General features: G+C 52.4%; 2 protein-coding genes, 1 long non-coding RNA gene and 2 other non-coding genes across 32 annotated transcripts in view; 3 read left to right on the plus strand and 2 right to left on the minus strand.

Moving 5' to 3' along the window:
- Positions 1-17,736, plus strand: part of Ank1 (ankyrin 1, erythroid) — a 175,666-nt gene extending 157,930 nt beyond the window's left edge. For 9 of the 28 annotated variants that reach the window (NR_102386.2, NM_001110783.3, NM_001277280.2 and 6 more), the window contains 5 exons: positions 2,793-3,069; positions 7,380-7,463; positions 8,399-8,464; positions 8,831-8,955; positions 15,516-17,732. Coding sequence is in view for 25 of the 28 variants with exons in the window: in NM_001110783.3 (NP_001104253.1) it covers positions 2,793-3,069; positions 7,380-7,463; positions 8,399-8,464; positions 8,831-8,929 (526 nt within the window). In the remaining 3 variants the exon portion in view is untranslated. Of the gene's footprint in view, positions 1-2,792; positions 3,070-6,264; positions 6,731-7,379; positions 7,464-8,398; positions 8,540-8,830; positions 8,956-15,515 lie in introns of those variants that run through there. The other 19 variants (XM_006508990.2, XM_006508989.4, XM_006508996.3 and 16 more) reach the window with 9 other exon arrangements.
- Gm15816 (predicted gene 15816) lies at positions 6,024-16,938 on the minus strand. Its single transcript, NR_169137.1, has 6 exons — positions 16,643-16,938; positions 14,628-14,702; positions 10,359-10,439; positions 8,060-8,500; positions 7,348-7,478; positions 6,024-6,810 (listed from the first exon to the last, which is right to left on the minus strand). It is a non-coding gene; the product is annotated as a predicted gene 15816 (long non-coding RNA).
- Positions 9,790-9,917, plus strand: Mir486 (microRNA 486). The gene has a single exon (NR_030254.1). It is a non-coding gene; the product is annotated as a microRNA 486 (primary transcript).
- Mir3107 (microRNA 3107) lies at positions 9,808-9,897 on the minus strand. The gene has a single exon (NR_037293.1). It is a non-coding gene; the product is annotated as a microRNA 3107 (primary transcript).
- Positions 17,737-20,505: 2,769 nt separating the features above from the next.
- On the plus strand, positions 20,506-26,183 carry Nkx6-3 (NK6 homeobox 3). Its single transcript, NM_029002.2, has 3 exons — positions 20,506-21,204; positions 23,436-23,605; positions 24,817-26,183. Exons 1-3 carry the CDS (start codon positions 20,820-20,822, stop codon positions 25,048-25,050), a joined length of 789 nt encoding a protein of 262 aa, NP_083278.1. The 5' UTR covers positions 20,506-20,819; the 3' UTR covers positions 25,051-26,183.
- Positions 26,184-27,442: the final 1,259 nt, after the last annotated feature.

A 27,442-nucleotide genomic window follows, 5' to 3' on the forward strand; every position in this document is an offset into this window, starting at 1 on the left:
CAGCCATCAGAAAAGGGAGCTGTGAACCACAAAGGCCGGTTTCCTGCCAGTTAGAGCCAGCAGGAGAAATGCAGAGAGGGTTTGGGACATGGTACCGTGAGCCTAGTAGATGCACTGTCAGAGTTGCAGCTGTACCATGGTGCTGGGGCTTAGCGCTTTTGGGCTCTTGACCCCAGGGTCCTGTATCTCTGCAGACACTGACCCCAGCACTGTGCTGAGTATAGACAAAGGTTCAGAGCTGGCAGAGAGGAGTGCAGACGTGAGTTGAGTGTCCGTCCCTGCACTGGTGTAGAGACCCTTTCTTTGATCATTTAGCTTTATGAGTTCTCTGTAACACATAGTAGCTCCTGAGGTTGGAGCAGGCAGGACACACCTCAGACTCATCAGGAGCACAGGACTCACGGTGAGGCCAGGAACCAGCTCTCTTCTTCTTCCCTCTGAAGCCTTCCCTGGCCAGCCCTGGGGTCTTCAGTGAGGGAGGAAGTGTTTGCATAAGGAGTTGACAAAGAATTCATGTCACTTCCTATAAACATCCTTTGATTAGTGGGAAGACTTGAACAAACCGAGTTGTGGGGGTCATGGTGAAATGCCTGTGGCACCCGCGTGGCCACTCACTCAGCAGGCAGCTATTCAGCAGTTCCTGTCTGCTGAGCACCTCTCTGCTAGAGCAGCAGGCTCACTGAAGGCAGGTTCTGACCTGGTTGTATCATTTCCTGGCTGTGTGGTCAGCATCCAGCGTGGACAGGTGCAGTTCATTCACTCACTCATTAACCGTATTTACTGAGCATTTACTATAAAAAGGCACCAAAGATAGCAGAGATATATCTGCCTGCAAGAGGGTTCTAGTGGGGAAACTGGCGGGCAACAAGATACTGTAAATATAATCAGAGTTGTAGCTGCCCTTTGAAATCACCATGGCTTCATAATCATGGTTTCCAAAGTCATGGCTTCAACTATATATGGCAGCTAAACTCAACAGGTACAGATATTTCTTGCCGTACCTTAAACCGTGCAGCATAGCGGCCATTTGTATAGCATTTCCATCCTATTAGGGATGAGAAGTAGTCTCCAGTTGATAGAAAACATGAAAAAGAGGGTATGAGTGGGTTCCACACAATGCCGTACCATTTCGCAGAAGAAACTGGAACATCCAAGCATTTTGATACCCACAAGGGTCACAGAACCAGTTTCTCATGGATGCTAAGGGATAATTGTAACTAAAATTGAGATTTTGGTAGTGAGGGAGATGGCTTAACACTTAAGAGCTAGCTGTACAACGATGAGGAATAGAGATGGACTTCCCAGGACCCACACAAGTCCTGGTGCCTCAGAAGGTGGAGACTCGGAGATCCCACAGCCAGCTGGCTAGCAAAACCCACTATATCAGCAAACTGTGTGATAGAAAGAGCCTGCCTCAGTGAACTCGGAGAAAGAGCAAGGGAGGGTGGTTCTCATCACCGATCCCGGGCCTCTTACGTGCGCGTGCGCATGAGCACCCATACACATGTCCACACATGCAAACAAACACATGCACACATGTGCACATGTACAACGTATAAGCATGAAAATGGGAAAAATAGGAATTTTTAAATAAGAAGGTAAAAAATAAACTACAGACAGAAAGTTTGCTGAGTAATGACAGGTGATAAGTGGAGAGGCAAACCAGGGAGTGTGGCGTGAAGCGGGGCTGTATGTGGAAAGGGCCGTGAACAGAATTACAGGTGAGGTGACAGAGAAGGGCCTGAGTGGGTGACTGTCCAATAAGACTGCAGGGTGAGCCACCGGTGTAGAGGAAAGCACCCCTCAGGGTAAGCTGTTGGGTAGATTGTGCCTGGCTTCTTACACTAGTGACAATGAGAAGGTCATTGTTCTGGGACAGAGCAGAGATGAGGCCAAGAAGAGAACTGGGCTTGACATGTTAGGTGGTGGGGTCCCCCAAAGCCCGTGGCTGCCTCTGAGTGAGGCAGAGGGTCACTGGTGGAGGCCTTTGCCCAGAGGAGAGCCTGCTGGTGACTAGAAGCATCAGGGACAAACGATAGGTTGGGGGCCAGGAGGCAGCGCTGAGAGAGTAGCTGGGTTTCAGGCGTACTTTGAAAGTCTAAGCGGAATGGCTTGTTGGCTGATGATAGGATGGAGAGTAAGAGAAAGCAAAGGGACACTGGGGATCAGGTGTCCCTCGCTGATGAGCAACACAGGCACATTCGTGCTCAGGAACTTCAGAATGACCATGGGGAGGCCATGAGGACAGACCATACATGTGGATCTGAACCCTGGTGTGCTGGAAGTTAGGACGGGCTAACAGGAGCTCCTGAGGAGTGCCTGAGAGGAAGGGGAAACTAGGCACAGGGCGCTCTGGAATCCACCAAAGAGCACATGCGGAGGGGAAGAGGTGGTCGCTTTGCCAGCTGAGGACCGTCCAGTGTGAATGAGCTGGAAGGTAGCGGAGAAAGATAAATGCCACGGTCTGGAGGATAGGAGGTAATGGGCATAGGAATCCCAGTGACTTGGTCGTTGCCATGAGGAAAATGCTCTGGGGAGATGGAGAAGGGAGGAAGTCACACAAAGGGAGGGATGCTGGTGTCTGTGGCCTCTCCTCCTAGAAGTACAGATAGGCCGCGTGCACATCTTCACGGGCCACTCAGTGTCCCAGCCCTCGGGGTTAGAGGACACTACAGGCTGTATCCTCCATAAGCCAAGGTCAGTGGGGAAATGGGGCAAGAGAGGCTGAGACTGCAAGTGACCAGCTGTCCTTTCTGTCTCCCTGACCACCTGTCACCTCTCCTGGACTCCAGAACACTGGACTGGGATAAACAGGGTTCCACAGCGGTACACCCGCAAGAAGCCACACAGAGCTCCTGGCAAGAGGAGGTCACGCAGGGCCCACACTCATTCCAGAGAAGGATCACCACCATCCAAGGGCCGGAGCCTGGTGCGCTTCAGGAATACGAGCAGGTGCTGGTGTCTACCAGGGAGCATGTGCAGAGGGGGCCACCTGAGACCGGCAGCCCCAAAGCTGGCAAGGAACCTAGCCTGTGGGCACCTGAGAGCGCCTTCTCTCAAGAGGTGCAGGTGAGAGCCACTGAGGGGCACCTCGCTTGTTCTTTTATGTGTTTGCTCTTTATTTAGCGTGGATATATGTGTGTATGTAGAGGTCAGAAGACAACTTTTTAGAGTCCTTCCTTTCCTTCCACCTTTACATAGATTCTGGTGATTGGACTCAAGTCACCAGGCTTGGACCCCACATGGTGTCACCTTGCTGAGCCATCTCTCCCCGTACCTCTTGTTCTAGTTTCCTAAGCTCAGGACTCAGGCCCTGAGCCAAGCATGTTTGGTGGCGGTGATGTCACTGTCTACTTCAGCCATCTTGACTTCTCCTTTGGAAGGGAAGGGCTCATACCACAGTGATAGGCACCCCTTCCTACAGCTGAAGGGTGTCCCACACTCACACTCCCGACTACTGATGCCACAGGCATGCCACGGGCCTTGCTTGTGCGGTGGGATTTGGGTGACACAAATCCATGGCTTCCTACGTGCTTGCTTTGTCCACCCTGGCTTTTTGTCTTGTCTTGTGCTTTGGGTTTGGTTTAGACTCACTCTGTAGCGTGGGGTTGCCCCAGCCTTGGAGCGTTGAGATGGTGGATGTGCACCGTGACTCGTGACTGTGTCCATCACAGTCTAGGAAGAACCTGGGGTTGAGAGAAGCGTGTGCTAAGAACTCTGGTGGCCACATAAGCCACTCTCTCAGGTCTGGGTGACCACACTCCAGCTGCTTGCTGTGTTTCGGAATCTCCATGTCCCCATTGGTGACAGAAAGAGTGAACGGGACCCCCAGCACTCCCCTGGACTTCTGCACTCTGGGTGGAGTCTGGGTTCTGAGGCAGCAGGGTAGCAATAGCTCCCTTCCCTCCAGGAAGCCATTCTGGGTCTCTCCCTCTAGCCATCCTGTCCCCTTCTCTCCCTCCCTCGACCCCCCCTTTCTCTTTTGTTTTGCCTTTTGCTGTCTTCCCTTCCACCCTCCTTCTCCATTCTCTGGTCCCACAGACACTCAGTCAGGACCAGTCTCGTTTCATCTGCACGGGCACCCTCATCCTCTCTCCCCACCTATCATTTTGAACAAACACCAGGCACCTTGTGAGCACGAATCTCCTGGGCGTTCTTGCTGATCGTGCGTTCTTACCATTCTGTAATGGGCGTGTATAAGGTTCAGGTGACCTGTGTCCCTTGCCCAGTGCAGCTTCTTCAGCCAGCATCACTTGTCCCCATCTCACCCTTCCCTCACTCTATCCTTTCTCTGTCTTCTTTACCCTTGGTAACTCCAAAGCCTCTGGTTCCCCAGTGTTCCTGAGACAATGCTCTAAACCACTGCAGGAATCACACAGAGTTTGATTTAGGAAACCAATCTGCCAAGCGTGCACGCTGGCACAAGTTAGGCAGTCTGTCATCTTTTAACCACAGACTCGATACCTATTCCCGTTTCACCCAAGAATGAAAGCTCCGCCCAAGCACCCGTGATGGTCACTAGGACTGCTCTGAATGCCCGGAGAAAGAGCCAGGCACAGTCCTTCATGCTGCCATCTCTGCCCCCGTGGGGGAGAGAAGCTGAGGAGCGGAGGGTATCATAGAAAGAATGCTTCCAGATTTAGAGTATGTGTTTGACCCCTCAATTAGCATAGGAAATGGCTAACGGTCACTTGACTAACTAGAGCTGGGAGCGTCCAGATCTTTTGGTTCCTGGTCCCACATTCTTGTGGCCAGAATGAGTGTGCAGTGTCACACAACCTCTTAGAAACGTAGGTGCCACTGTCTCAGTGTTGTGGGTCCCGCCAGACGGTTCTGACAGGCCCCCAGGGATGATAATGAACCCTTTGAGAGAACTAGTTTGCTAAGCTCCCATCCACATTCATTAGACCTCTTTGTCACTGGGGGTCATAGTGTGAATCCTATCAACCATAACCTAATTCTTCTAGGAACTGGGTGGAAACAGGAAACGTCCAAAGTGTGTGTGTGCGTGTGTGTGTGTGCGTGTGTGTGTGTGTGTGTGTGTGTGTGTGTGTGCACATGCTAGGATCAACTGCACAGAGCTTCAGACATGTTCTACAAATCGTTCCGTCTCTGTTACATTCCACCGCCACCACCCTCACAACCCTAGATTCTTCCTAGCTCAGCTATAACGAAAGGTCCTCTTGCAACCTGCAGGTTTTTGTATGCTATGAGGATTTTATACTTCCATGTATTTTCTTACTCACATGAAGCTCTTTGGGAGTGGCAGTGGCGTGAGATCTCTTTCACCTACTTAATCTTCTCACGCAGACATCCTACCATGACTCCATAACCTTTGACCTTTAGCTAAAACTAGAGACCCTAACTAATGTGTTAGGATAGTAGACTCGTTAACCTGTGATGTGGAACGGGTACCTGCAGGGCAGAGCACACTGAGTAGTGCTTGCCCTTGTAACTCCCAGTGGCTGCTCCCACCAACCCTGTGGGAGCCACACAGCATAGTAAAGACCACCCAGGAAGGCACAGTGATGCCTGTCTCCTTCGTGAGAAAACTGAGGCCCCGGAACAGATGACCGACTTCCTGAGCCCCCATAGTGGTGATCTGTAGCATTACTTTGCTGGGTCCTTAGGCTGTGTTCTCCACGCTGGGGCGGGCTAATGCTCAGAGGGTAACGGCCTGATCCAGACTGTGAAGTCCCCAGCTGCTACAAGGATTGCATTTGTGAATCCGCCCTCTGAACACATGTGTTATGTGAGAGTCCTGTGCTGTGAGCCTCTCCAACCCAGCCTGAGGAGAGCCTTTGAGAGAGGCCTGGAATAAACAACACTTCTACGCCGACAGGAATCACAGTGGCCCAGCAGCTACCTCTTCACTTGACTTTGTCTGAACAAATTGCTCACCCACTCCCATGTTGTTTTTTAAACAAATTCCTAGCTTTCCTGGGCATTTTGGGGTCCAGACCTGGCCCATATCATTCTCATCACTACCACAGCTGCCCACAGAGACACAAAACGTAGCCACGTTCTTGGGACACCTTGTTTTATGGAGTCCCTGAATGAGAGACTTTTCCTCTGGCACCCTAGACAAGCCCGGTTTCCCTCTCTACGGTCACTTTGACATGTGTTTCCTGAGACCAAGATACAGCACCTGCTGTCTCCTCTCATCCCAGTTGGACAGCTCTAGCAGCTGGCTCGAGAGCTAAAATTACTAAAATTATAAAAGGCTGACGTCCTCTGGGGTGTGAGGAGAGATCCTGAGCCGTTTGGCAGGAAGGACATTTGGGTCACCACGTCCCAGCTAAGAGAGTCGCGCAGGAGAGACCGTTTGGTCTCCCGTTTAGAATAAACAGGAGATAAAGAGAAAAGAGGATAAAGAGACGGAATGGAAGGGCTGGCTGGGGACTTCAGGCGTCGGAGAGGAGAATGAGAAACTGGATCTCCACAGCAGCTGGGCCCCTGGTGTCCCCAGTCCCTGGAGGGCCAGGCTGGTGAGGAGAGAGAGGAGAGGAGGATGTGGACCTTCATCACGCAGCTCCTGGTCACGCTGGTGCTGTTAGGCTTCTTCCTGGTCAGCTGTCAGAATGTGATGCATATTGTCAAGGGTTCCCTGTGCTTTGTGCTGAAGCACATCCACCAGGAACTGGACAAGGAGCTGGGGGAGAGCGAGGGCCTGAGCGATGACGAGGAGACCATCTCTACCAGGGTGGTCCGCCGACGGGTCTTCCTGAAGGTAACACCAGGCAAGCGGCAGGGTAGCGGGGGCCGGACCTCGGGTGCCAGAGGACGGTCTGTGGCTCATGCATGGTGATGCTGAGAGAATACCAACTCAAGTCAGGAGAAATGGCAAGCATATAAGGGCAGGGAGGCCTCTTTGGTTGCTGCAGCCTGCTGGGAGACATAGCCACATGTGGAACCTGCTCAAAACTGACCCAGTACCCAGCAGTGGGTAGTGGCGGAAGCTCAGCTCTGGGACTTAGGATGTCTGCTCTTATTCCACGTGTACAACCAACGTCAGAACTCAAGACACCTCCAGGGCTGTGATGTCTTTGTCATTCTCTCCCTTACTTCTCTGGGGGGCAGGGGAGGGGCTCTGGGAACTTGCATAATCACCCCGTATTGTTGCCATTGCAGTGATCAGGCACACAAAGCTCCTGTGGGTCCTGGCTCCAGCCTGTCTCAGGGCTCATGACCCAACATGGTGCCGGGAGAGCATGGGAGCCCTTGTTTGGCCGGGGATTGGGGGTGGAGGGGCTGTTGGCTGAACTTCGGGCTTGATTGGATGCGGCTGTGGCTGCCGCTCCCTGGCCTCTCCTTCTCTTCTGCTCTTATTAGGAAAACCCCACTTACCAGTCTGGGTCTTTCCCTTCTTCTAACTCCAGGGGGATGAGCTTCAGAATATTCCAGGAGAGCAGGTGACGGAGGAACAATTCACAGATGAACAGGGCAACATTGTTACCAAGAAGGTAAGAGCAGAGCCTCTGCATTGAGGAGAAACTGGGTGAGACTAAAGAAGAAAAGTGGAGGGGTTCAGCTTAGAGCAGCTTCTTACTGCTGCCCAAACAGGGTGGGCAGGCTGTTCCTCCCCCCCACCTCAGAGCTTTCGGGGTAACTCAGGAGAGCTGAGACCTCTGGGTCCTCTACAATCTGAGGGCCTTGTCACCTTAAAGCTTAACTCAACATGAAGAGGTCCAGCTGCCCATTTCCAGCTCCCATGAAACACACAGCCCTAGTCCTGTGAAGCCTGGCCATAGAAGGAGCTGTTAGAAAACAGGGACCTGTTCTTGGGGGCTCCCTTAGAAGGGCTGTAAGAACTCATCAAACTGGCAGCAGACCTCCACATGATAAGCTTGTGCTGCTTGGCGGACATTGCCCCATGAGGCAATGGGAGAGAGCAGGACATGGCGCGTGCGCGCCTGTGCCACTCACTAGGACCACTGTTCACATAAGGAATGATGGCCCCTGTCTGTCCTTGCCCCTCCCTAAAGGCCTAAGCCATGGTTTATGTTCACCTCCCATTCTGGATAAATGGACACAGAGAAGGTGAGTAGAGCAGACGCACATGGATAGAAGGGTTGCCTGCCTCTGTCCTTAGGCACTGTAGAGGCACGATAGTCAGACCGAACTTCCATCCATTCCAAGGAACAGAGTGGGATGGCGGAGGGCTGAGGCAGCGCTGCGCGTGCCCAAGCCAATGTTTGCCGAAGCCCTGCCAGCCGTGCTCCCCAGTCCAAGCCCCACCGACATTCCCCATAGATGACAGCAGAGAAAGGCTTCTTCTTGGCTCCGGGGGACAGGAAGCCATGGCCTCTCCTCCTGGTGCCTCTGCTGGAGCCCTGTTCTTCTCAAATGTTGTCCTGACGACTTGACCATCTCTCCTTCTCTTCCCCTCTCTTTCCAGATCATTCGCAAAGTCGTCCGGCAGGTAGACTCGTCTGGTGCCATCGACACCCAGCAGCACGAGGAGGTGATTGTCGAGGGTCCCCTGGCAGACCCTGGGGATCTGGAAGCAGATATTGAGTCCTTTATGAAACTTACTAAGGTACCAAGGCACTGCAGGCCCCTGGAGGCCGCAGCAAGTTCACCTCCGCCTCACCTCTACTTTGCTCCAGGTTGCAATGCTGCCCCTGGCTACCTTTCTGGCGGACAGATGGTGTTCCCACCTCCTCCTTCTCCTCCTCCTCCTCCTCCTCCTCCTCCTCCTCCTCCTCCTCCTCCTCCTCCTCCTCCTCCTCCTCCTACTCCTCTCTGTCCTGACCCTTCTCACTTCCTGCCCGAGCTTGCTCATCTGCCTGTGTGATTTCCTACTTTCTGTCTCTGATGCTGTCTCCAGGTGGAGCTAAGAGGGAGTGGACTCCAGCCGGACCTGATAGAGGGCAGGAAGGGGGCTCAGATAGTGAAGCGGGCCAGCCTGAAAAGGGGCAAGCAGTGACCTCTCCTCAAGTAGCCCCTTGGGAGGTAACAGTGGCTTTCTCGTCCTTGCTGGCATGGTCCTTGATGAGGTAGCTGCTTGCTGCTCCCAACCCACCCCATCCTTGCACTACTAGCTCAGTTCAGAGTTAAAACCAGACTCTCAGAATCCCACTCCTCAAACTAGCCACTGTCTCTGCCCCTCCACGTCCTCTTCAGACCTGTGCCTCTCTGTTGACACCAGTCTGCTGGAGAGTACACAAAATCAGGGGCTTGGGTTTATTTTGCTTATTTATATTTTCTTTTGTCTTTTTTGGCTGTGTTAGGGGGGTGGGACCAGAGATAGGCATTCTGAGCCACACCTTCAGTCCCTGTGCAATTTAGTTATAAACAGAGTCTCTCTATATAGCCCTGGCTGTCCTGGAACTTGCTAAATAGACCAGGCTGGCCTTGAACCCACAGAGATCCAGCTGCCTCTGTACTGGAATTAAAGGCATGCAGCACCATGCCTGACTGTACCAGTATAATGTTAAAATAGTGCTTTGAAGTAGTGCTCAAAACACAGTCTGAGCCTATCTCACTACACATGGTCAGAAAGCACGCCAGACATAAACCTTAAGGCTCACTGGAGTCCTAACCTGCCATAGCTTTAATTCGATTACTGTTCTGAGAACAAGGCTGCTCGCTTGATGTCTGAGAAGGAACTAAGTTAGCAGACCCAAGGCATAGGTAGAATCTTCCCTGGAAGTGAGGAAGGTCTTCATGGCTAACGGCTGTACTAGTGTGTGAGGGGTGTGCGTCAGGGCGGGGGCCAAGGATGGGTGGGCCAGGCTACGCAACGAAGATCTTCAGCAGGCTGCAGTGCCCAAGAGCCAGCCTCAGCAGCCAGCTCTGATCTCGCCCTCCCTGAGGGGTCCTGTACTGAGCTGCCCCGAGGTCCTTCACTGTGCTCAGCTCGGGGCAGCTCAGTACAGGATGCGTCAGGGTGGGAGACAACGGGGAACAAGCCAGCATCACAGCCTCTGCCCATGCACAGCACTAACTGGGTTATTGCCCCTTCCCCCACCCACCCCCACCCCTGAACTCTCAGGGCCCAGCTCCAGAGCCGAGCAGCAGGCAGTCACTGGTTTTCTGCCTTCTGCAAAAAGCAGGGCCCGCGCAGCCTCCTGGGCCGGCAGAAGTGCTGACTTGATGCTTCCCAACATATCTCAGCACTTGGACAATATGAGGCTGGGCAGAGCCCGATAGGAGAGTAAAATTAGCCCTGACTCCTCAGCAGCTGTAAGGAGGTCACAGTGTTAACCCCAGCACTGCCAGGAGGGTCCTGCATGTCTGCTGATTTAAAGGCCAAGACTCGCTCTTGATCCCGGCTGGGAAACAACCCAAAGGTTCGAGTCATTTTTAAAGGAGGGAGGGAGGGAGAATGTCTTCTTCAGCCCTATCTTTCTTACAGTGGCAGCCGGACTTGCACTTGTGTTTGTTGGCTGAGACTTTATCCAGGGCCTCAATGGGAGGCAGCAACGGCAAGGCAGCTGAAGGACAGGGCAGAAGTAGAGTGTTTCATTAATTTACTGTACCCGGCATGCCCCTGCCCCAACACCCCCCCACACACACACACACTACACACATACACACACACACACACACAACACACTACATATACACACACTACACACACACAACACAACACACACACATACACATACTAAATACACAACACAACACACATACACACACACAGGCACAACACACTTACACACACACACACACACACACACCACACACACACTACATATACACACACTACACACACACAACACAACACACATACTAAATACATAACACAACACACATACACACACACATACACACACAGGCACAACACACTTACATACACACACACATACACTCTCTCACATACACACTACAGAGAGAGAGAAAGGGAGAAAGGGAAGGAGGGGGATATTTGCCACCAGACCTCATGAGTTTAGGAGTCAGGAATTCTGAGCAGCCTGGTTTGGACAGTACTTAGCCTCTGCCAACAAAAGACAGAGGGTGGGTGACTGGGGTAGTGACTGGGCAGAAGAGCGTGCAGTGGCAGGCTCCTGCCCAGGTCTGACCAGGTTGTGGAGCAGCAAGAGTGGCCCATCCTCAGTAAGAAGTTACCAAAGGGCTTCAGGCTCCGTCCCCACCACCACTGCCCCCAACCCCCGCCCCACAGGCAGTCCAGCCGATCCTTGTCATTCCTCTTCCGATTTGCCTACGCCCTAAACCTTTCTTGAAATCCAAAAATGAGCACCCAGTCCTTCCGTGCTCAGTCATTCCCAGACACACAGACAAAGGTGACCACAAAGTGATGGGCATGTGCCGTCCCCAGCTCCACCTTTTCCTGGGTCTCATGCTGCCCTTTATTTTTAATCTATTTAACGACACAGTGCATTTCCAAGTTCTTCATCGTTTGTTTCACTGTTTGTGTGGACGTTCTGTCTGTCCGGGGAAGATGAGTTCTAAGTCTTCCTGAGGCACTGTGTTGATGGCAATGGGGTGAGCACGAGTGAATGGCCTGCATACATGCGATGTGCCACCCTCAAAAAGAAATACACACGCAGCATGCTGATGGAGTCGCTGGCTGAGGAAAGCATGACCTTGCATGTCCCTTGGGAGCGGTGATTCAGTATTCGCTAATCCCACGCTCATACTTTATAGACCAGGACTACTGTGAATAATGAAAAGCATCTTATATGTTCCAAGTGTAAAAACTAGCCTTGGAGTCCAGATTCAAGACTTGGCTCCCCCATTCTGGTCCCAAATGGTATGACCTTAAGTCACTCAACTATCCCCAGCTTTGTACGCCTCAAGGAAAGATGGAGATAGTCTCTCCTGGATATGTGTTACTTATCAATTTAAAAAATGCGTGCAGAACAGGGTGTGGCCCAGCGGCAGAGTGCATGCTCAGCCTGCCTGAAACCCCAGGTTCCAGCCCCAGCGTGGGTGTGGCAGGGGAGTGGGGGCGCAAATAGAAACTATGAGAGGTGTCGTGTCGTGAGGAGTAAAGGTGTATACACTCTGGCGTCCCATCAGTGACAGGTGTTGTTTGTAGTGTGACTCAGGGCAAGTCAATTGACTTTCCTACGCCTCAGCGTTTCCACCCACGCGTCGCAATAATGCCAGCACGTTCCTTGTGGAACTGCTGTACGGTAGCAGATGCTCTTATTTTTGAGGAAGGGCTTTACAGAGTGCGAGGGTCGACAGTGCTCTTTCTCAGGGCGTAGTCCATATCCTGCTAAGAAGATACAGACCCCCGGGGCCGGGGCATAGAAGCTTGCAGGCCTGCGAGAGACTGAGCTGCTGTTCTCGGCTGCAGTTCTGCTCAGTTAAAACCCAGGATGTCAGTATCCGTCACTATGCCGTCCCTGGGATTAGATGCATGGTGAAAGTCGAGTTGTTATGCCGGATTTTGACCCTTCTCCTCAAACTCCTCTCACGTCGTCTGGCATAGTACAAGAATCATATCTAAAAGCAGGCTAAAGTGGAGGATGAGGAGCATTTGTTTAGAGGACTCTACACTCTGGTGAGCAAGGCATTGCTGAGCTTTGTTCTGATCCTGCCAGTCTCCCCTTGCACTGGAAAGTCCTAGAGTGAAGAAGCCAGAAAATTGCTGTTTTCTGTCTGAGAGGTCAAGGCTCATTGGCACTGGCGGGTCTTGTACTGTGCCTGAGTGTTAAGGTACCAGGACTGCTGGGAAAACTGGATGCAGCGAGCAGCTAAGGGCACTGGAGCATCGGCTATGGTGCAGCCCTGGGGGTACCAGGAGTCTGGCTGGGAAGGGTACTAGTTCTTGATACCCTCTGTGTGTGCATGGCTGTTCCCTCCAGGACTCTCCCAGGAGCTGAGGAAGGAGGAGCCCTGTGATTATATGCATGTTGAAAGTCTGTTTTCCTTTTAGAGAACACTTTCCACACAAACAGTGTGCTTCAGAGACTTCCATTAGTTCTGACGATAGACTGTTCTGAAAAATCTAGCGTTTCAGTGGGAGGAAGTAGGAAGGCATGTTTTGTTTCGCTTTGTTTTAAGCTAGAATCAGTTATCCTATGCAGCCACTTGAAGGAGGACATCAGAGTAGGAAGCGAAGGGTCACTGGTGAGAGCCACGGGCATAGATGTGGGGGCAGGTGCCCGAGCATGGGGAGAAAACGAGGATCCTGGCTGCGAAGGCGAAGGGGCTCTGAGCACTTTGGGGTGTCATCTCCTAAGCTTTGAGAGGACTGGCCTTTTTCAGAGAGTGGCTTAGGGAGGAGGCCCGGTGGCACTGATGGCATGGAGAAATCCTGGCTGTAGCCTGAAGGCTCGTGTTACTCCACCCCTGCGCCACCAGCTGCTCCAGCTGGACCTGTGTCTGTTCCACTTAGGTCTTAGCCTACCACTCACCTCTAAAAAGGGGGGGAGGGGGTGCTTACTCCGGAGTGATCTCTGAAGCTTGAGCCCTCTCAAGGACCTGGCCGTAAGCAGGTGGGAACTCAGCCTGTGTATCTAGAATCTCGGCTTTCATGTTGTCTCTCTGAGGAATGCTTAATTCTGGGGTAGGCACTGTAGGGAATTTGGAGAAGGGGCCCCCACCCTCCAGTGCTCATAATCCAGCCAGAGCAACTGCGAAGCTGGTTAGAAAAATAAATAAACAACAAGTTAGGTGCAGCACTTTCCAAGAGCCAGATACTCACAAGTTAAGTCCAGCATGCTCCCTGGATGCTCCCTGACCCCTCCGTCCTCCACGGACCCGTCTCAGCACATGCACACATCACAGTGATGGGTCCTACTGCGGCCCCATCTCACAAGCAGGGCAAACAGAGCTGAAGAGCAGCCGAGTACGTTTGACCAAAGCTAGGCAGCCAGTAAAGACAGAAGCAGGGTTCGAACCTGAACAGTCTAGCTTCAGAATTCCTGCTCTTGACCCCTCTGCCCCTTATGTGTCTCTTAGCCAATGGGTAGTCGTGGGAAAGGACAGCCTGAAGTGAAGGGCAAGTCTGAGGCAGGAACAGAAGTTGAGGAGAGAAGATGGCAGCGTTGGGGAGGGGGCATATGAGCACACAGCCTAGCAATAGGACTAGAGGAGAAGGTAGCCTAGGAAGGGCAGAATCTCATCTCTCAAATGGCAGCTCTCTTCTGCCCAGCAAGAATGCCTGACTTTTAATCTTCACAGCTGCAGGCAAAACATTTGGCATTGTCCCCCACATACCCCCGAGGGAACCATGGAGATGAGTCATGTTGGTTGTGCTCAATATACCCACGGCTCTGTCACCTGTAGAGCTTGGGACAGCTCTATGCCTGGGAACAGCTCTGCCTCAGAATGACTTCCAACCTTTACGCCTCTTCCCAGAGCACCGTCAACTCTCTTCATCTCAGTGGCCTTCCCAGCCAGGCATGGTAGATCACATCTGTCACCCCATCACTCAGGATGCTGAGACTGGAGGATTGCCATGAAGTCAGAGCCAATCTGTGATAGGCAATGAGTTCTGGGCCAGACTGGATTAAAGATGAGTCCCTGTCTCAAAAACAAAAAAACAAAACACACACACACACACACACACACACACACACACAAACCCAAAACACACAAAAATAAAGGAATGCCCTTTTCTTCTCCACCAGCTCCTAGGTGCCTATTGATAGAATCGTTGGTGTTTGCTGGATGATATGAAGTTATTTGTGTGTGATGGTACATACCTGAAATCCCAGCACCTGGGACGCAGAGTCAGGAGGTTGTAAGTTTCAGGCTAGCCTGAGCTGCATAACAAGACTCTGTCACAGAGAGAGGGAGAGAGAGACAGAGACACAGAGAGAGACAGAGGGACACAGAAAGAGACACAGAGACACAGACAGACAGACACAGAGAGATTTTTTAAGGAAAGAGGAAGGAGGCCGGCCTCACAGCAGTCTATAGGGGCTATAGGAGCAGAATGATGTCTTGCTGAGAATCCCGGGCTGTCAGGTTTGGCCTTCACATGCAAAGCTGCTGCTTCCCAGTTTAAGATGTACTATTCCAGAGAGGATGCACCTTCCTTCTCTTCATCACAGAATTAGCCCACCACTAGGCATGCAAAAACGGGAGCCAGGGATAGTTGACAGTAAGAGTCTATGGAATTCAAGGTCATGACTTCCTGAGACCAGCGATCTTGTCCAGGGTGGGCACAGAGCAGACATCTGTGCTGTAGGCCCACCTGAACTGAGAGCATCAGGGCATGTCTGCCTAGCCTCGCCTTTTTCCCAGCATAGGGTCTGTCACAGGAAAAAACAAAAGCCACTTTCTAAGCAGAAGATTCTTCTCTGAAGATCCCCTCCCCCTTCCAGCCTCCTGGCAACACAGTACCTTCCCTATCCCCTATGGAAGGCTGCTGAGAGCTCATCTTCTCTACATTAAACAGTGGAGGCGGGGCAGCTAGTGAGCTGAAACATCTGGGTAGACATCAAAGATGGGTGGGTGGTATTCTGGGCTAGCCTCTGCTACTGCAGTCTCAGCTTACTGCTTTGCTTGGGGACACTACTTCTCCTGGTGGCTTGCCCTGGACGGAAGCACAGAGCTCCCGAGTGACTCCTTCTTTCTGTGCCCTGCAGGATCACACCTCAACACCCAAACCCTGAACTCCACACACTCTGTCATGCACACGGGAAGAGACCTGGACCAGAGGGCTACTGAAGGGTCGCACGTGTTCTGAGCTCCCCGGCATGACCTCTGTAAGGAGTTTCCTTTAGTCTCCTATTCGCATGAATGACTGGCTGTAGACGCATGACCTACAGTCTTCAGTCCTGCCTCTAGCGACTATGGATCTCTGTGGGAATCAGGACAAAGGCCTCGAGAGAAGGGAGAGAAGAAGGGAGAGGATAGCAAGCCCCAAAGAGCACACGGGTGCAGACACGAATAATAAGGGCTTTACTGTGGCCGGGATGGTTGATCTGTTTGTTTGCTTTTTGTTTTGATTTTTTGACTTCAACCTCATTTGTAAGAAATACACATAATCTTTCTGGACCGAGGAAACCGGGAACGGCGTGAAATCAGTTTAGCCCATTGTCCTACATCCTCGTTGTACCTGCACACGCCACATGCCACTTGTAACACCCCACCCCACCCCACCCCACCCTACCCCCCAGCCCCCATGAAGGGACTGCTCTTCTCAGAATGACATGACACAGGTGCACATGCGCAGGCCTCCCCTTCACTCAGTCTACACTGGTTTTACTGTGACCTTTGACGACGCTGTATGGATAAACTGGATTTATTATTTTTTTTATGTTGTCTCTCAGTTTCAGTATTACTCATCTTCCAGTGGGAAATCATCACCTTGAGAGTGCATTCGGGGTTCCTTGTGTTAGAAATTTAAGATCTGAGGCAAGGACCCCCTAGGCTTTGCTGTAGGGCTCAGAGGGAGCCAGGGTCCCATCTCAAAGTTCTCGGCTGGGGAAGGGCCTGTGGCTGTCCGAGGATTGCACCAGCATGTTCAATAGAGGAAGAGGTTTTCTAAATCGTCACGTACTTCTATAATAGTCTGTGTTCAAAGTGTAAACTGTACAGTAATCAGCCTTGTGTATATGAAAACAATAAATACTATGCAAACCAATAGAAACACGTTAGCAGTATGTACAAAGCCCTAAAGAGCTCAGCTCCTGAGGACTTCTCCAGGCTGTGGGAGGAGCTAAAGGCTGTCTTTCACCGAAAGAGGAAGGGAGTAGGGCTGTGAATGTACCTGCCAGTTCCTAGGTCAGACCATCCTGAGGTCTTCCAGAGCCAACTTGGTGCTTGAAGTGCAGGTGGCCGCAGGCTGGAGGTCCTGGCACAGACAACTGGGCTCGGGCTGGTCGGCCAAGTGCCTGGCTCTGACCACGGGCCCAGCGCAAGGAGAGCCGGAGCAGGATGGAGCTGCTGACCAGGAGGCTGAGGAGAGACCCTCTTCTATCTAGACTCAGGGCCAGGCCAGGAAGGGGACCCTCAACTGGCTGGTCTTGCCTTGGAGCCCTCAGGGAAGAGCCTTAACGTCACACTAGAGTCTCCTGCAGAGGGAGGCCCGAATCAGCACAATCCGGCTCCGCCATGCCCGGGCGGCGCCCCCTAGGGCCAGGAGAGAGACTGGCAGGCTCTTCTCGCTCTCCCAGAGCCACTGGTGGACGGCGGTCACCTTCCTCGCCTGCCGCTCCTCGGGGTGTCGTCGGGACACAATAAAAACCTTCCAAGTAGCACAGACGCCCCTTCATGCCCGTACCCCCACGCCCTGGAGGCCCTCCCGGGGACTCCAGCCCGCGCGCGCTCTAGCCCCGGGCCAGTGCGCGGGTTGGGGGATGCTGTGGTCCACGGGCGCGGCTAGCTTTCCTGGGGGTAGGGAGGAGGGGCGGCGGCCCCGGGAGGGCGGGCGAGCACGGGCGCGGGGTCGCCCCGCCTCGCCCCGCACCCTCCGCCCAGTAGCGGCTCTTAGCGCCCTGCGCGGCCCGACTCCGCTTTGGCACCCTCCGCTCGGTCTGGCTTGGCTGCTTGGCACGCCGCCCCCCCGCCCTCGGCGGCATGGCTGCGCGCTCCCGTTGCTAGTAGGAGCTGTTTTAGGAGGAGTTTGGGGTCTCCACTTGATGCCTAGAGAATGCTGCAGTCTGCACCTTAGACGCTTTTTAGAAGTTTTGAAATGACCTTGATTTTTTTAATTGTTATGAAAAAAAATGAACTATGTCTTGGCTCTCTCACATGCTCTGTTACTGAGAGAGACCAGCCCACCCTACTCTGATGTATAGACCATTCTCCCTACACCAGCTAAACAAATGTCAAATTAATAAAGAAACGGACTCATGGCACTGGTCTCCATCGCTTCTTCTTGGCTCATCTTTGGGAGTTCGAGGTGCTGGGGGGAGTATAGATTGCCTGGTTTGGGGGTGGGATGGGGTCTGTTGAGTAGCATCAGAAGACACTCTGCTCCAAGAAGGGGTCCACCAATGCCCAGATCCTGGAAAGCCCCGTAATCAGTGCCATCCCAGAAAAAGCTGACCACCTGGCTATCACGACAGAAGGGGTCGGGTCGGAGGGGACCCTACAAACCAGAGAACCTGAGAACAGGCAGGCTGCTGACTTTCAGCAGGGGGCGGTGTCAGAGTTCTGCACTCACTGAGATAGCAAGTGGTCCCTGTTTGAATTAGTTTCCAACACTTTATGCAAAGCTGGGGTCCCAAATCGGTGGCGGTGTTGTTGTTTCCTCCTTTGTCAGATGAAGAATAGAGGAAACAGTTTCAGCAGCCTCTGGCATTTGTCACTTGAGGTTACCACACGATGACCCCTCATCAGCTATAGCATTAAATAAGAGTCGAATCATTTGCAGCAAATGACCTTCCTAACTTCTCATTATTACAGAATGACCAAATCTTTGTCCCTAACATTGCTGGTGCTCCCCAGCCCCACGCCAGTGTCTCATGCACTGAAAGGCCAGCAACTCGACCCTGCATTTGTATTCCCCCAGAGGGTTTTAAAAACACTTCCAGAACCACAACTGCCTTGGTTGGGTGGCAAGTCTGGGAATCTGGAATAGTTGACACATGGCCTGGTCTAACATAAACCTAACATAAACTGTTACTAACTAAAAACAACAACAAAACAAAACAAAAACCCAAAAAACAAAAACAAAAACAAAAGTTACTAACTTTTTTGTGTGTGTGGGGGGGGGGGGGGGAGTTCCTAAGTCCAGACAGCCAAAGATGAACAGAGCTACACAGAAAGGGGTGGGGGGGGGGGGCTATCAATCAAAAGTTAATAGAGACTGGAGAAAGAGAACATCTCAGAGAGTCGCTGAGAACTAAAATCAGTTGAAGGCACACTGTAAAGAGGTGATTAAAGAAAACAGAACCCATTCCTGTTGATGGCTTAGTGGCTGAAACCACTCCAAAAAGCGAAGTCCAGTCCCGAGGGTGGGAGAAGGAATTCCTGCTGCGAGCAGACTCACTCCTCGCTCAGTGGCACACCTAAGTCCTCCAGGTGGATTACAATGTGTTGGCCTGTTGATTTGGTTTTGAAAGTAAAACTTGTTATAAATTAGAAGTTGACTCCAAAATACAGCCCCTTTTTGGATGGTGGAAAAATAAAAATAAAAACAAAACAATTTTTTTCCTCAGGCCAAAGAGATGGCACCAAGAAATCTGAGTTTGGTTCCTGTCAAGGGCTCATAATTGCCTGTAACTCCAGCCTCAAGGGATTCATCATCCTTTTCTAGACTTCTTGGATGGAGAGAGAGAGAGAAAGAGAGAGAGAGAGAGAGAGAGAGAGAGAGAGAGAGAGAGAGAGAGAGAGAGCGCACACACACACACACTGAGACTCTTAATTTTAAAGGTCTTCAAAAAAATAGCCCAACCTGTAGGAAGGTCATCTTGCCCTGCGTAAAAGCTTTTCTATCTGATCCTCACCTAAATCACCCATGGCACGGAAAGTATTGCTTACATTACAGTCAAATTCTCCACAGCAAGCCAGCTTTCTCTACCTCAGACCTCTGCCTCAAACAAAGCTAACAAAGAAAAGGCTCTGTCTCTCACCTGTGAAAACACAGATCCCTCCAAACACAAGACAGTGTGTTCCCCAAAGCCCCAGTGGCCTGGTCAGGAAGAAGTCATTTAGATAGCCAATCACCTTGCACCTGCCATTTCACACTTCAGGTGACTTCAGGAAAGAATTTAGAGACTAGCCTGGCAGGCAAGCCCTGATTCCTCTGTGCCTCTGTTTCCCCGTTATCAACTGAGAGACGGTACCCACAAGAATCATCAGATTGCAAAAATTCCTCAGAAACAAAGCGAATGGTGGCGTCCTTATAGTCAGTGTAGCCCCAAGCCTCAGCCCGACTGCCCTGCTTAGGTCTCTGCCTCAGGAGCCCAGGGCTGCTCACAGGAGAGAAAGAGACTTCACCCAGGACACAGCCAGCCAGACTACTCAAGAGACCAAGAAAGGCTGGCTGGGAGAAACAGGAACCACCATTCTTCAGTGGAATGCCTTCTGACCCCCCACACCCCTGCAACTCCCAGAGCTGTTCCACGGCCCACTCCCTAAGCAAGACGTTTCCCACCCCGTGGTCTCAAGGCCAGAGACTTGCATTCCCCCAGAGAATAGTGATTGCTCAGTCTCCCCACTTACCCAGGAGAAAGGGAAGCAGCTGTATGTTACCTCAAAGCGTCACATTCATTCCGACAGGGGCAGCTTGGGACTGTGACCTCTGAGCCTCTCTCTCTCTCTCTCTCTCTCTCTCTCTGACTTCCGCAGGAGCCTCCAGTCCCTACCTCCAGGCGCCCACCTTTTCTTAGATACTGGACTTGGGTAAGCAAATGGAGCCTGTGACCAGGCTCAGGGCGCCTAGAGCTAATTCTTTCACACACGCACATGAGCACACACACATGCACACACACACACACACACACACACACACGGACTGGCTGATTTACAGTCAATCTTTCAAAGTGCAATTTGTCTAGGAGAAGCCAATGTGAGGCCCATGTGGTCTCCAACCAATGGCGACACAGCGCTTGCAGCTCAGCCAGTCTCAGGTCTGTATTCTAATGGGCCATATCTTTATCAAGGAAATGTCCCCTCTCTGAACTTAAAACTTCTGATGGAGGGCCCCCAGACTCAGAGGCAGAGAAACCGGGTGCTCTGAGTATGGAAAGCACCCCTCCTTAGGCCCAGCGGGCAGAGAGGGAAAGAGGAAGGCCGCCCACCTTCTCTGGACACCTGACTTGCCAGAGGGCTGACGTAGGTGCCCCATCTCTGAGGAAGGGCCGAGCCAGAGGGCAGTCTGAGGCTCGGGGTGGGATGGGGGGCTCTGATTCTCCAAACCTGTCATGAGGTTCTGGGCCACCATTTGAAGTGCTGGCCTTTAAGGGTTCCTGGACCACCGATTCGCTGACCTGGAGACCATGGAGTCCAACCTGCAGGGGACCTTCCTCCTGAACAACACACAGCTGGCCCAGTTCTCAGAAATGAAGGCTCCCATGTGCCAGTACTCGGTGCAGAACTCTTTCTACAAGCTCAGCCCTCCGGGACTTGGCCCCCAGCTGGCGGCTGGGACTCCCCATGGAATCACTGACATCCTGAGCAGACCGGTTGCCACCCCGAACAGCAGCCTCCTCTCTGGCTACCCCCACGTGGCAGGCTTTGGTGGACTCAGCTCCCAGGGCGTCTACTATGGCCCCCAGGTGGGGAGCTTTTCCAAGGCTGGAAATGAGTACCCGACCCGGACCCGGAACTGCTGGGCAGACACAGGCCAGGACTGGAGAGGCAGCGCTCGGCCATGCAGCAACAGTGAGTACAGGGCCTTCACCCCCAGCCCAACCTGTCCCGGGGAGAAGGCAGGAGGGGGGGGGTCTTTTAAAGGCCGGGCTGCACGCGACCTACCTAACCTCAGCCGCTATTACACAGCCCTGCCAATTCCTGGTCCCTTTTCTCAGCTCACAGCAGAACTGAACCCCACCCTTCTCCCTCCTCCCTACTTCTACCTAGCACAGGTGTCTGGACCCACAGTCACTTCTTGCCCTTCAAGGGACCTTGGGTTCTCCAGGCCCCACGATCACAGTCCATCCCACCATATGCAGCACGTAGCTTAAGTTCGCTTCTGCCCGGAGACATGGCGCCCCTTCACACAGTGAGGCACAGTGCTACCCTGGTGAAGAAAACTTAATGAATTTAGTATCGTATCCCTAAGAGCCCAATGTTATATAGGATTGTTCCAAAAACCCACTGGGGTCCCATCCAGGGCCCATCACCCACCTTCCTGTTCCCCCGTTCATGTCAGCAATGGCAGAACCAGAGCGCTAAGATGACCTTGGCCCTGACTGCTAGGGAGCGGGGCGGGGGGGGGGGGGGCTTACCCCACCCATCCCTGAGACTCAGGTTTCTGAGAACTGGAGTGGAGGGGGTGGGTATTATGCCAATCAGGGATCCAGGAAGTGCCCGGGGCATGTGCCAGTGGGGCATACTGGGAGAGAGTGGCAGTGACTTCCAGGGTTCTCCTTGAGCCACTAAAGCTCCGGGTGAGATAAACATGTGTCAGGGACAGAGGCAAAGCCCCCTCTCCTTCTGTTTAATCTCTATCTCCCACACTGCATAAGGGATTTGGAATCAATGATGGAAACCCTCAAAACTCTTGTCCTCCATGTCTGTGCCTGAATGACAGTCACCTTCCTCATCTCTTGGGACCTATAGTTTGGGGTACTATAAGCTCATGCTGTCTCTCCCACACCTCCACCCTACACTCCCCCATCCTGACCCACCCCTCCATCTTGAATGCATACACACACTAGAAAATAGCCAGGAAAAACAGTGGTCAGTTTAACACAAGAGTAAAGAAAAATATCTTTTAGGATAGTGGTTCTACACCTGTGGGTCGTGACCCCTTTGGGGACTGAATGACCCTTTCATGGGGGGGGGGTCACATATCAGAGATCCTGCATGTCAGATATTTCCAATTTGTACCAGTAGCAAATTCACAGTTATGAAGTAGCAGCAAAATAATTTTATGGTTGGAGGGAGGGGGTCACTACAACATGCATCAAAGGGTCGCAGCGTTAGGAAGGCTGAGAACCACTGTATTAGGAGGTCCTTTGCCTCTTCTGAGCTGAAGTCCCCTGCCTATGACACGAGAGCAGAGCACATGAGTTTCAGGGGAACCCAGCACTTGGGTACTCTGCTTACTTTGAGACTCAAGCTCCTTCGTGACTGAGTTGGGGGGTCTCCGGGCTCTCTAGATGACTCTGGTGCTCCAAAACCAGGCTGTATGATAGATTCCAGGAGGTCTGAGGGAGGACGGGCTTCCAGGCTGGCTGCGAGGAATGCAGCACACGGACGAGGAACTGGAGCTAGAAGCCTTCACTTCTGTGCTTTTTCAATGGGCCCGGAAAGCTGGGGGCTCAGAGAAAGGAAGTGGGGAGGAATTCAGAGGCCCCGGAGGTCTGGTTGCCAGCTGGAAGGTATCACCCATGCCTTGGTACATGGCATGCATACACACACCAGAAAATAGCCAAGAAAGCCCAGTGGTCAGTTTAACATGAAAGGAGAGCGAACTGAAGACACTCATCCTAATTTTAGGATAGTAGCTCTCAGCCGCTGGGTCTCGACCCCTTTGGGGATCCAATAGAAAGCATACCACGTCTTGGTGAAAGAAAGAGCATCCTTGTCTTGGTGTCTTAGCACAGAAAAGAAATTCCCATGCATCCCCTGGGTTAGGCAGCATCAGTGGATTATGGGAAAACTAGGAAAGGCACAAGGCCCAGTTAGTTCTAAGGCCTCTATAGCCAGTGCAGCTGCCCTCCAGGGGCCCTGTCCATCCAGATGTGATAGAGGTCACAGTGACTATGACTGTGAATGCCAGAAGTGCTGTTCAACTGACAGGTGCCACCGCATTCCTGGACCTCGGTAGCTCCTAGGTAGGAGAATACATCCCTGTGGAAGATTCAGGACAGGCTGGCACCCCTCCAGGCAGGGTCTTGTCAGGTCTCCACTCACCTTGCTGACCATACTTTCTTCCCTCTGGGCAGCTCCAGACCCCCTGAGTGACACTATCCACAAGAAAAAGCACACCCGCCCTACCTTCACGGGCCACCAGATCTTTGCCCTGGAGAAAACCTTTGAGCAGACCAAGTACTTGGCTGGCCCAGAGCGGGCGAGGCTGGCTTATTCCCTGGGCATGACGGAGTCACAGGTCAAGGTGAGTCTGTGCAGAAAGAGTCTGCCTGGCAGCCTAGCACCTGCCGGGGTAGGAGGCCACTGGGTGAGAGGAAGGTGTGGCTGCCCATCTTACTGTAGAGATTATAATAATTACTAATCACCCCCCACCCCCCGAGAGCGCGCACCATGACAGCCATCTCTACCTAGCCCCATCTGAGAGCCTGTAAACAGTACCGTCATTAAGTCTCACCTTTTCTTGAAGTCAGCATGGTGGCCCATTTTACAGATGAAGAGACAGTGTCAGTTAATCAAGCCTGGTGTTTGGAGTCTTCTGGCCTGCAAGCACAGAGCTGAGATTTGAACGGAGATCTGTGGGACACTCACCAGCTTTAAAATGTCCCAATCTTTAAAATGAAGATAATACACCCCGTTCCCATCCATGCAGAGGAGAGTGGCAGAGATCAGCCACAGACTCCCCGACGAGCTGGTGGCAGCCTCCCTACTTCCACCTCTTCAAGGTCCAGGGACAAGGGTTCCCATTGCCACCCTAGTCTGTCCACACTTTGGATGGGCACACGGGAGAAGAAAGCCATGAGACCTCCCAGAACTGCAACCTCGCTGCCAACATGAAGAAATGAAGAAGTGTGAACAGATTAGGGGGGTTCTGGGGCAAATGCTACCTCAGCAGATAGTTACAGCCACAGAAGGCTGTGGTGTGGAGGTGGAAGGAGCTTAGGTCCGTAGGACACGTTTCTTTGCTTCTTTAGGGCACCACGATCTTCAGCCATCTTAGCGTACATGTTATTTTTCTAGGGGCCAATTATTCACGAGGTTCCTGGAGATGTGTAAAGTTAGCTTATTCATTCATTCATTCATTCATTCACTCCGTTTTTGCGTTTCTTGCCGGAGGTGGACCGGAGGGCCAGGGCATGCTAGGCCCGGGCTCTACCTTACACTGTCCTGAGTCCCAGGGACAATTCTAACCAGTGGCATTTCGGAGGGGTTGGGGGGGGCGCTTTGGTCCAGATGCCTAGACTGCACCCGAGGCAAGGAGGAAGCTGCAGCTCAGGGAGGGTTGTTATAGCACAGGAAAGGGCTGTGGCACGCTTTTATCTAACTTTATTTTATTTCCCCCCCGCGGCTAATGCAAGTGTCAGGCCGCTGCTCTGTGCAGTGGCGCATAGTCTGTACTCTGGGGTAGCGAGGCGGCAGTAACGGAGCCCGCCGCGGCACCCCGGTTGCTCTTTGCAGGTGTGGTTCCAGAACCGCCGGACCAAGTGGAGGAAGAAGAGCGCCCTGGAGCCCTCATCCTCCACACCCCGGGCCCCGGGAGGTGCGAGCGGGGACCGCGCGGCCTCGGAGAACGAGGACGATGAGTACAACAAGCCGCTGGACCCGGACTCGGACGACGAGAAGATCCGCCTGCTGCTGCGCAAGCACCGGGCCGCCTTCTCCGTGCTCAGCCTGGGCGCGCACAGCGTGTGACCCCGGGCTAGCCGCGCCGACCAGCCTTCCCCTCCCCTTTCCGTGCAGTCCGCTGTGGGCAGGGACCAGAGAAGAGGAGTTGGGGGGAGGGGGAGGAAAAGACGAAGGAAGAAGAAAGAAGAAGAGGAGGAGGAAGCGAGAGGGAAGGAAGGGAAGGAGACGAGGGATGGTGAGTGCCCCGAGGGAGAAGATGGCACACCTCTCTGTCATTCCTCCCCTCTGGGCCCCTTGCCCTGTCAGCCCTGCTCTAAAGTGAGCAGGCTTATTTTTTGCAGCAGGGAACCTGGCTATGGAGCGCTCCAGATGCGCTGTTTTCCCCTCTAAGGATCAGCTGGTTAGGGAGTCACACAAAGTACCGCACCTAGTCGTAGGCTGGGACTGCAAAGCAAAAGACGGAGCCTGAAGTCCAGATGTGCTTTCTAATGATCCCACCGCTGGGGGGCGGGTCCTGAAAATAGGAACTCTTCTAACCCTGAGTTTCAGGACCCTGTGACCCCCAACTGCACTTTACTTTCAACGCAGATCCCACTGTACCAAGGAAGACTCTGGGAAAGAGACGAGGGGATGCCAGGCAGAGGGGAAACAGATGAGAAAATCCTAAGGTTTTGTTGTCTCTGGGAGGTACCCACCAAGGCAACCCAGGGCATCCATCAGAGTTTGGGAGCATCTCAGCAGGACAGAGAGAAGGGCTCTGAATGCCACACTCCTCCAATAGGGACACCAGACTGGGCGAACCCTAGGCAGAATAAGGGGTTGGGAGTGCTGCTGGACACCGAGGCTTTTAAAACAAAACTAGAATAAAGATGAAAATCCCAGAAACCGTCCCCGCGGCTCCTGCACTTTTCTAAAGGGAATATTGGCAGTGTTCTCTCCCGTCATGAAGTTGGACTGGAAAGATGGCTCGGCGGTTACTGCTGCTCTTCTGGAAGACTTGGAGCTGGGTTCGCAGCTACAGGCTGCTCACAACGGCCTGTTAACTCCAGCTATAGGTGTTCCGACGCCCTCTTCTGGCCTCCTCAGGTACTGCATGCATGCTCACAGACACACATGCACTCTGTGACTAATAAAAATAAATTCTTTGTAAAATAAATAGATAAATAAATCAGTCTAAAAAAGAAGAAGAAGCAGAAACCATCATCCATAGACCAAATTGTTATCTTCAGTTACCTTCTTTTCTTCCACATCCCAGGTGTTTTGGGGTTAAGGGAAAGGGAACAGGCCTGTTGCTTACCACCATCACAACTTCTTCCCTGACAAGCACCTCAGGGTCTAATGGGTGAGCACAGATTTTGGCCACAGCTCTTGAGTGTGTCATTCCTATTAGAAGGACTTGGGTCCTGTGCCCAGTGATGGGTTTCAGATTAGGAATTCAAGCACACCGAGGTGCACTGTGCTTCTAAGCACGGGACTTATTAGGAGAGCTATTAACACCCTAGAAAGACAGCACAGTGAGAACCCTGAGCAGACTTCAGACCCACGAAGCTAAATCTGAGTCCTTAGATTTCAGGAGATAGAGGGCTCATGTTAGTGGTTCTCAACCTGTGGGTTTCAACTCTTGGGTGTGGGGGTATCAAACAACCCTTTCACAGGGGTCACCTAAGACCATCAGAAAACATAGATAATTGAGTTACGATTCACAACAGTAGCAAAGTTACAGTTAGATGAAATAGCAATGAAAATGATTTTTGTGGTTGGGGGGTCACCACAACACAAGGATCTGTATTTAAGGGGAACAGCATTAGGAAGGTTGAGACCCAGTGTCCCGTGCCACAGAGTTGATAAGTATTCCATAGTTTGTGCTTACAGGCAGGTTGTCTCTGATTCCTAGACAACAGGGGATGGAGCGAGGTTTAGCTCTTTAGTTGATGTATGTTCGTCATACCAAATGCACCAACCTGTAGCCCCTGACAGCTGAGGGTGTTTATAATCATCTTAGGGGGGACATGGGGGATATAGGCACACGGTCAGCTGTGTTGGGGTGCCAGCCATGTCTTCTGCTGCAGCTGGGAGAGCAAAGTGGCTGAACAGTTTTAGTTCCAACCTAGCACTCAGGTGAGGCCAGGTGAGGTTAGGTTAGCTGCCTGCGGTGTCTTGCCAGGTTCAGAATGGTCGTACCTGGATGGTCATAATCCAAACCCGAGACAAATTCTGAGCTTCCATTTCTGGAACCTGACTCTGTGCTCAGACCTTCCTCAGGGTTGACCCTGGAATTCCATAACCCTCCTAAGGGACAAGGGACAGGGAAGCCAGTGGACGGAGCTGCGCCACTCTCTGCACCCTTGGGTGAGCTGCTCCAACTTCCGTGACTCAGTTCACTCATCTGTCAATGGAATAATAATTATGTATGCATACTTTGTAATAAGATTGAACAAGATTAAAATAATGAACATGG

The sequence above is a fragment of the Mus musculus genome, chromosome 8, assembly GCF_000001635.26.
Source record: "Mus musculus strain C57BL/6J chromosome 8, GRCm38.p6 C57BL/6J".
In the NCBI taxonomy this organism is placed as follows: Eukaryota; Metazoa; Chordata; class Mammalia; order Rodentia; family Muridae; genus Mus; species Mus musculus.

Excerpts from the sequence above, each read along its gene's own strand:
- Nkx6-3 (NM_029002.2), top strand. The coding sequence starts at position 20,820 with ATGGAGTCCAACCTGCAGGGGACCTTCCTCCTGAACAACACACAGCTG. Across the intron at positions 21,205-23,435 it reads CGCTCGGCCATGCAGCAACA|CTCCAGACCCCCTGAGTGAC; the intron begins GTGAGTACAGGG and ends CCCTCTGGGCAG. Across the intron at positions 23,606-24,816 it reads TGACGGAGTCACAGGTCAAG|GTGTGGTTCCAGAACCGCCG; the intron begins GTGAGTCTGTGC and ends TGCTCTTTGCAG.